The sequence below is a fragment of the Triticum dicoccoides genome, chromosome 1A (genome assembly GCF_002162155.2).
Source record: "Triticum dicoccoides isolate Atlit2015 ecotype Zavitan chromosome 1A, WEW_v2.0, whole genome shotgun sequence".
In the NCBI taxonomy this organism is placed as follows: domain Eukaryota; kingdom Viridiplantae; phylum Streptophyta; class Magnoliopsida; order Poales; family Poaceae; genus Triticum; species Triticum dicoccoides.
In genome coordinates, this window is record NC_041380.1 from 392,010,742 (window position 1) to 392,019,907 (window position 9,166).

Consider the following 9,166-nt stretch of genomic DNA (forward strand, 5'->3'; position numbering starts at 1 on the left):
TTTTCTTTTTAGCCAATAATGACTTTGCAAAATTATGCCACTGGCCGAAACAATTTCAAAGAATTAAAGTGCACTGCCACAAAAGGTTCGGAGGCTTTTGGAATAGTTGCCAATTTTATAAATTAAGAAGGGCATTTAATTTATTGCTTAGGTCACTGTTTTAAGTAGTTTAGGCCACTTAAACCCTTTGCAAAAATGTTGGTTCACCACCAATATTAGTTGTGGAATATTTGGGACATGATGAACATTTCTGTTTTCATGTTTGAGAAATTTTGAATTTCACTTAGCAAAGGGGAAGTTGAAAGAAACATGAGATAATAATGATCAGGCACATGTTTAGCAAAAAGATTAACTTAACCCCAGGGGTTACTGTAGCATCATTACACCGGGGTGTTACAACTCTCCTCCTCTAAAAGAAATTCTCGTCCCGAGAATTAAGAGGTAGAAGGGAACAGGTCGGGGTTTTCAGCCCGGAGGTTATCTTCGCGTTCCCAAGTGGCTTCATCTTTAGTATGATTCGACCATTGGACCTTGAGGAACTTGGTAACCTTCTGGCGGGTTCGACGTTCAGCTTCTTCAAGAATGCGGATAGGATGCTCTTTGTATGTGAGATCATCTTGAACTTCAATCAATTCCGGATCCACTTCACGTTCCGGATCCTTGAAGCATCGACGAAGTTGTGACACGTGGAAGATGTCATGGACGTGAGAGAACTGAGGTGGCAACTCCAGTTGATAAGCCACCAGTCCACGACGAGAGAGAATGCAGAAAGGACCAATGTAGCGCGGAGCTAGCTTGCCCTTGACTCCGAACCGATGAGTGCCTCTCAAAGGAGTGACACGCAAATAAGCTTGTTCACCAGGTTGATAAGTTGAACCCCAGTGTTTACGGTCATAATTGCTCTTCTGGTGGGACTGGGCCACCTTGAGATTATCCCGGACAATGCGAACCTGCTCTTCAGCTTGTTGAATAATGTCTGGACCAATGAGCGCCCATTCCCCAGTTTCTGACCAGTTCAGAGGGGTTCGGCACTTACGTCCATAGAGCACTTCAAAGGGTGCCATCTTCAAGCTGGCTTGATAGCTGTTGTTATAAGAGAACTCCGCATAAGGAATATATTCTTCCCACTTCTTGCCGAAAGAAAAAACACAAGCCCGAAGCATGTCTTCAAGAATTTGATTGACTCGCTCGACTTGGCCTAGGGATTGGGGATGACAAGCAGTGCTCCAGGTTATATGAGTTCCCATTGCATCTTGGAAACTATCCCAGAACTTAGAAGTGAAAATACTGCCGTGGTCTGAACTGATCTCCTTCGGAATGTCGTGGAGTGACACAATTCGGGAGATATACAAGTTTGCCAATTGACTAGCAGTGATAGTCTCCTTGACTGGCAGAAAGTGAGCAACCTTCAAGAATTAGTCGATGACGACAAAGATAACATCGTTACCTTTCTGAGACTTGGGAAGGCCAGTGACGAAGTCCATTTGGATCTTATCCCACTTCCATTTAGGAATTGGAAGCGGTTGTAGAAGTCCATCCGGTTTCTGATGTCCTGCTTTGACGCGACGACAAACGTCACATTCTTCAATATATCGAGCAATGTCTTGCTTCATATTAGACCACCAATACTTCTGACGGAAGTCTAGATACATCTTGGTACTTCCCGGATGAATAGAGAGAGGGGTGTCATGCACTTCTTTCATCACCTTCTCTGTCATAAGCTCGAACCGGGGTACTACAATGCCATCTCTGAAGTACAAGGTTCCATCTTCACCAAGTGAGAAATCTCTGGATTTCTCTAAGGCAAGATCATTTTTCATCAAATCAACGTGAGCATCTTTGGCTTGAGCAGACTTAATTGCTTTCAGCAGAGTTGGTTCCAGGACAAGGTTATTCAGAGAACCCTGTGGAACTAGTTGGAGGTTCAGCTTGCATAGCTCTTCATAAAGGCGGGGTTGAGCTTTGAAAATCATGTGATTGTTGCAATAAGACTTACGGCTCAGGGCATCGGCCATTACATTAGCCTTGCCAGGGGTATAGGATATACCGCAGTTGTAGTCAGCAAAAGCTTCCATCCATCGCTGTTGACGGAGGTTCAGATCTGGCTGAGTAAACAGATACTTCATACTTTGTTGATCGGTGAAGATCTCGCAACGATTACCGAGAAGGTATTGTCGCCATAGCTTCAGTGCAAAGATAACCGCGGCAAGCTCAAGGTCATGAACTGGGTAGTTCTCTTCGTGAGGACTTACTTGACGGGAGGCATAAGCAATCACCCTGCGCTCTTGCATTAGGACACAGCCTAATCCTTGATGTGAAGCGTCACAATAGATGACAAAGTCCTTGCGAGAATCAAGGGGAGCAAGCACTGGGGCAGACGTCAGCTTGTCCTTGAGTGCATGGAAACTTTCCTGACATTTGTGTGTCCAATCAAACTTAACGCCTTTGTGTAGCAGATTGGTAAGTGGCTTGGCGATATTGGAGAAGTTCTCGACAAAGCGGCGACAATAGCTGGCTAGTCCGTGAAAGCTTTTGACTTGCTTAACAGTCTTCGGAGGGTCCAGTCAAGAATAGCCTGAACTCGATCTGGGTTGACGGCAATACCATCCTTGGAGATGACATGCCCAAGGTAGGTGACTTCGGGTAACCAAAATTCGCACTTGGAATACTTGGCATAAAGTTGATGCTCTCGAAGCTTCTCTAGAACAAGTCGAAGATGTTCAGCATGTTCTCCTTTATTCTTCGAATATACCAGGATATCATCCATATAGACTACGACGAATTTGTCGAGGTAATCCATGAATATATAGTTCATCAAACGAGAGAATGTAGCTGGAGCATTGGTCAAGCCAAAAGACATGACGGTGTACTCGTAAGAACCATAATGAGTGACGAATGCGGTCTTTGGAATATCCTCTTCACGAACACGGATCTGGTGGTAACCCAACCTCAAGTCGAGTTTAGAGAATATCGATGAACCAGCCAGTTGATCATACAGATCATTGATCCGAGGAAGGGGATATTTGTTCTGAATTGTAGCTTGGTTGATAGGACGGTAGTCTTGAACCAAACGGTTCGTTCCGTCCTTCTTCTTGATGAAGAGAGAAGGTGCTCCCCAAGCAGAGGAACTTGGACGAATGAAACCCTTGTGAAGAGATTTGTCGATTTCCTCCTTAAGTTCAAGGAGTTCATGAGGTGGCATCTTGTAGGGTCGTTTGGCAATAGGAACGGTGGCTGGTTTCAAGTCGATGACGAAGTCGACAGCCCGGGCAGGGGGTATTCCTGGAAGTTCCTCTGGAAAGACGTCTTCGAAGTCGCGAATGACTGGAATCTTTTCAATTCCCTCAAGAGGTGATGCGTTCAACGCATTCAGGAGATAGAGTCGGGCTTCGGCATTTTGAACCGGACGAGCATTGTAGCTTACTATCTCATCTGAAGGGTGTAGAAGGTGGACGGTTTTAGTGGCGCAAACAATAGAAGCCGTATGTGCTTTCAACCAATCCATTCCCAGAATGAGGTCAATATTGGAAGACTTCGGAATAATGGGGGAGGCAAAAAATTCCAACCCTTCAATTTCAACTGAAACGTTGTGGCTAACCATGGAGGTTTGGCATTGGCCCGCAGGGTTTTTTTACCACTAGTGGAGTGTGCATCTCTTCGTATTTAATGCCATGCATGAATGCAAACTCTTCTGATATGAAAGAATGTGATGCTCCTGAATCAAACAAAACAGATGTTGGTACTGAATTAACGAGAAGAGTACCCATCACCGTGGCAGGCTGGCCTTGAGCTTCATTCAGATCAATATGATTAGCCTGACCACGACCATAAGGTCTGGCATTGTTGTTATGGGGCTGATTGTTACGGCCAGTTGAAGACAGAGCCAGTTGATTCTGATTTTGAGGGCACTTACTGGAACGGTGACCTGGAAGGCCACACTTGAAGCACAGACCATCATTGGAATTGGGAACAGAAGCTTGGGGTGGTACAACCCGAAGAGGCTGCCTCCATTACAAGAAATATGTCAACTTGTGACCTTGACTATTGGTCACTGAAAGGTCACTGTTTTTCATTTGTGACCTTTTTGTGACCAAAAACAGGAGGTCAAAAGCTGGCGGTCGTAAACTAAAATTAACGACCTTCTCTGTGAGAAGGTCGTAGACGATACGACCAAAACAAAAGGTCGTTGAACCCATGACCTTTTGTTTTGGTCACTGGCTGTCTGCCCAGGCCACGTCGGATCCGACATGGCAATCTGACGTGGCAAAATTGCGACCAATTGAAAAGGTCACTGACAAGATTCAGCCCGGTTCGATTAGGTGTTTTACATGGGCCGAGCCCAACAATTCAGCCCATTTATTATTTATTTTCATATCAATTTTGATCAACTACATGGTCCAAGCCCAACAATTTGGCCTTTTTGGTTTCTAAGACATAGAACTTTTACGATCCATTTGTCTTCGGGTCTCAGCCTTTTTGCAGTCGACTTCTTTTTTGGGCCTCAGCCTTTTTGCAGGCTATTTTACGTTTTGGGCCTTAGCCTCTACCAATAAGTAGGTCCAACTCATCAGATTTTTATTTCTCACATTTTTACAGTACACAAATGACAAATATTTCAAATGAAACATAACTATATGCTCGAAATGATAGCCAAAATTAGCCTATTACAATCTTTACATAGTGTTCATACAACCAGACCAGTACAGAATACAATGTAACTAGCTATGAAGTACAACCAGAACACAAGGCATATTGATAGATAACAACCATGCTTCATCATCTTCCTCTTCCAAATTGCAAGAAACAAATCACCTAGCATTACAAGGATCACGCATCAGAAGCATATAAAACATCAAACGAAGAAAATAAATGGCAAGTAGTATAAAAATCAAGGTAGCACTAGTATATTTTAACTTATCTTGCAACCATCAATATAGTTTGCTTATAAGAAAACATATGGTCTGATGCTTATGACCTACTAAATTACTAAACACAAATTGCACACTATGTACTCAATTTGATACTTGCTTAACAGTTTCAATGTAAACCAACGGTTAAACCTGAAAAGATGCAAAGCTGAAATCTAACTGATGACTGTAGCAAGAGTGCTCCCAGCACAATATCACAATTCTGCATTTCTAACCAGCACAAGGGTTCAGCAAGCCAATGCATTTTGGTGTGGATATTCTAGACTTTGATGCTGCTAGGTTCATTAGTCAAAGGAATACATCAGGAACAAAGTGCGAGCAATAGAAACAAAAATGCATGCGTACCTCATGGAGGAGTGGAGGTTGGCGAAGGCGAGGGCGTCGTCGGGGTGGCCGGAGGCGGTGAGGCGACACTTGATAGACGAAAAGTTTCAACAGACACATAGTTCCGTGTTGAATTGGACCGGCCAATCCAGCTCTTAAACAGGCTTGCAGATCGACGAACACTTGGCCAATCTGAACAATAATACAGATACAAAACAATCAACTTGCTGCACACCAGAGGCAGAGGGGATTTCTTTAGAAGAGAAAGAGAACTGGACATAGAGCCACATCCCACATTAATAAATTGTTTGCAGCAGCTGTAACATAGAACCAATACAACTGTTGTATGGACATGAACAGCAGGATAAGTGACTAATGGTGAGAAAACTGAAGTTTGCAAGTTCTACTAGTCTCCCGACATGGGTACTGTTTCATCAAACAACATGAATGACAAATTGCTTGAAATAAACATGCTAGAACAAGTAGTTGTTGGTCCAGTGAATCCTAGAGAGCTCATTTCTCATGATCAGATACTTGCTAGAAAAAATCACAAACAGAGAGTATGCAGGCAGGGTACACAGAGACCAGGAGAAGCAGGGCGTGGGTGGCCGCAGCTGCTGTACGCTTCCGCATTTCTAATGACCATGTACGCTGTCACCAATGTCAAATTATTTTCATACAAACATTTTCACAAACACCATACAAGCAAACTCCATTACACAATATGCAGTACATAGGAACAGACGAACAGTCAACACGTATATATCTAGTCAATAAAATATGCATGCAAAGTTGTACTGATGTCGACATGCTTTCATAGTCATATCATAGGTGTTTCACAATTGAACAGAATTGACAACCAAAGAAATCAGAATTGAACAGAATTGCCGTGCAGAATTAGTCATATGCATAGGTGTTTTACATAATGAGGGGAGTTCTTGATTAGTTAAGAAAATCTCAATTTTCAGGAAAGTTAATACATATTTCCATGCTTGTCTACCAAAGAAATTGTATCAACTTAACAATTAGTCATGCATAAGTGTTCCACATCAAAAACATACAGAAGTGCAGACTCGAGATTGACAATTAGGATGCATGCTGATATCACCATCGATCTACAGGAACAGTCGTGCAAAGTTCAGCTGACGTAGACATGCTTTCACATCAGAATTCAGAAACATCAAAGTCTCGCTGCATCTCAAAATCAAACCGATCTAACATGTAGGCAGTGATCAACAGATCCAATAATACGGTAAGACAGCTTGCGAGTGTAATTGTACAGCAGAACAGAGTTTAATCTGAGTAGTACATGTAGATCTCTGTGTATGAGTTGACGTAGGGGATGAAACCCGAGTAGTACATCCCGCCGGAGAGGGGGCCGATGGAGCGGGTGACCCTGCCATCGAAGTCGACAGCGAGCACGCGCTGTTCGAGAGGATCCCACATGACCACCTCGGCGGCGCCCTGGGAGCAGAGAGAGTATATAATTATAGGATTTGGATATACAAGCTCCAATGATTTTATCTACAAGTTTATTCTTTCTTTTATTATGTCACAACCAGATAAATGCCTTTTTGGCAACATTGTTTCAAGAAAAATGAGAGAGAGCACCTGAATTCATGAAGCGTGGTCTTCGTCTCCTGGAGTAAATTAGAAGAAATCCAACGCAGCTTCAGCTATCCAATAACCCAATTTCAAGCAATGCCACAACCAGCAAAATCTACGTGACTGCAATGTCCTACAACAAGTAAGGAATCAAGCAGAAGCAGATCAAACATCATTATATATCAATTCATCATAACAAAAATGAGATCCAAAATATTACAAGGAACTTCCTGGACTGAACTCCACGTCTCCACGGTCTACTCTCGGACGGTCGGTCCCTGACCACGATTGCGAGCTGCTGCTCTCCGCAACTCTGTGTTCCTGCCAAGGCATTGGGTGTGTTCCTGCTTCGTCAGCACGCGCTAGTACAAATACAGTCAGTCAGTCATCTGGAGGTGGCACACTAAGTGCATCATAAGTGCACCCAGCCATTGTAATCTTTCTAAGTCGATCAAAGCAATACAAAGAAATCCAGGAGCGACACGCCCCTGTGGCTATCCACAAAATCTCCATCGTTTTTCAGTTCGCTGAGTTACAAAGTCGCTACGGTCGGCCGCAAGAAGTCAGATCGATCAGTCGCTAGCTTAGCTAGCTCTGCTAAGCTCGTACGTATACGTGAGACTGCACGTCCGAGTACTACTAGCTAACAAATAATCAATTAAGCTACTAGTCTGCTTTGTTGAAGTTAGCTTGCACGTACGTGCTTCGCCTGCTAGAGTATACGAGCTAGCACTCTAGAGCCAACACCTATTCATTCTTTTATGATTTAGTCAAACATGCAAGTGAATTTAGAGCAGTAGCACTAGGGACTAGGGACTGACAGCAGTAGCACTAGATTCAATCAAGTGAAAGTGAATTTAGAGCAGCAGCAAAATAAGGGAATGTGAGAGAGGTAGAGGGAGGCTCAACAATGAATTGCTGCTGCCCCATGGTTGGGTATGTAATTGTCGCCGCTCCTCCTTGTGGATGCCGAGGTCGGAGACACTGGATCCGTGCTGGCATCCACCTCCCATCCACACGAGCTGAAGCAAACCATAGCAGATGAACATCATTTAAACAGCAATGAACACCATTCAGATGCTTTAGAAGCATAACAGAGTGAACATCATTCGCATTCTCTTCAGTACGATATCTCAGCTTTTTCAACTAAGCAAAACATGCATACTTTAACAGTTCAGTACGAAACTACGAATGTAAGTAATGTCTCTTCCATCATGTGAAATGTATAGGACAATACCGTATACTTGCTATGTGGATATATATAATTAACCATCAGTGTATTTTGACTAATGTCATCAAAGGAACCAGGGACCATGTACAAAACTTAAGAAGATTTTTATACTAAGACAGTAGGAAGGAAGGACTTGAGCAGCCATGTGATGTGCATGCATTTGGTACAAGGAAAGCTCTGTTGCCGATGCCACACTCTTTCCCAGTTATTGGGCATGAAAGAGTTGTGAAGGCTGCTGCTTGTAAGGTCCAGCAGGGAAATTTAAATAAAAGAGTGGTGGGTTAACACAAACAATGTCCTTGTTTAAGTTATTTGATGTTCATATTAACCTATCAGTCTGTTGTCAGTCTTCTCCACACAGATTATAAGTAGCTGAGTGAGAAATCAGTTTATGTGGATGCACCTTATATAACCTGACGATAGCAGATGCTACCTCTCAGACTGGCATTCAGTAGGCAGAGTATGCTAATCGATCCACCCTTAGAAATGTAAGCTCACTAATCAGTCTGGAACTGTAGGAATCTTGGCATGCACACATTTTAGCAAGCGTCTTCCCTGCGATGGAAACAGCACAGACGAGAGATGTCAAACACAAGCCTCAAGAAAATTTAGAACAACAAGGGACGAGTATGGGACGACGACAGGAAGAAACCACACCTGAGATGTAAGGCTGCAAACACCGGCATTCCGGATGCCCGTCCAACCAGCCAGCCTCCGGCAATGGCGGCACGCAAGGTCACCAACCACGGATGCATGCCTGAGATGAATGTAATCAGTCTAGGTCCCGCCGTACATACCTTGGGCAAGGACTTCGTCCATACCTTGGGCATCTAGGTCCCGCCAGAGATGCGCTGTCGTCGACGGCCACCGCAGTAGCAATCTCCGGTGTGGTCCGGTGTGCCGCACCAGACCGAGAGCAGGCGGTGGATCCCGATGCGGCAGGCCTCCATTGTGCAGGTGGGTGTGGATCCGGCGTCGCCGTCGCCAGAACTGGTGCGCCCCATCCATCCATCCATCCATGGGTGGGCGTGGGTGGGTGTGTAGATCCGTGGAAAAGGAGGTTTCCATGGGTGGATGG

General features: G+C 44.1%; 1 protein-coding gene across 7 annotated transcripts; it reads right to left on the minus strand.

Moving 5' to 3' along the window:
* Window positions 1-4,554: 4,554 nt before the first annotated feature.
* On the minus strand, window positions 4,555-9,160 carry LOC119275457. Of its 7 annotated transcripts, none has more exons than XR_005135722.1 (9): window positions 8,910-9,160; window positions 8,746-8,845; window positions 8,492-8,643; window positions 7,767-7,879; window positions 7,078-7,178; window positions 6,864-6,990; window positions 6,562-6,716; window positions 5,274-5,444; window positions 4,555-4,812 (listed from the first exon to the last, which is right to left on the minus strand). XR_005135722.1 is itself a non-coding variant. In XM_037556307.1 (5 exons), the coding sequence occupies exons 1-5, from the start codon at window positions 6,871-6,873 to the stop codon at window positions 4,777-4,779; spliced, it is 438 nt and encodes a 145-aa protein (XP_037412204.1). In that variant the 5' UTR covers window positions 6,874-7,071; the 3' UTR covers window positions 4,555-4,776. The 7 variants fall into 7 exon arrangements, 1 of the variants encoding a protein (XP_037412204.1); XR_005135717.1 differs by having other exon boundaries at window positions 7,078-7,219; XR_005135716.1 differs by adding an exon at window positions 6,314-6,443 and having other exon boundaries at window positions 7,078-7,879.
* Between the last annotated feature and the right edge of the window lie 6 nt (window positions 9,161-9,166).

Excerpts from the sequence above, each read along its gene's own strand:
- LOC119275457 (XM_037556307.1), bottom strand. Across the intron at positions 5,904-6,561 it reads TCATACACAGAGATCTACAT|CGTACATGGTCATTAGAAAT; the intron begins GTACTACTCAGA and ends CATTGGTGACAG. Across the intron at positions 5,445-5,837 it reads CCCACGCCCTGCTTCTCCTG|ATTGGCCAAGTGTTCGTCGA; the intron begins GTCTCTGTGTAC and ends ATTATTGTTCAG.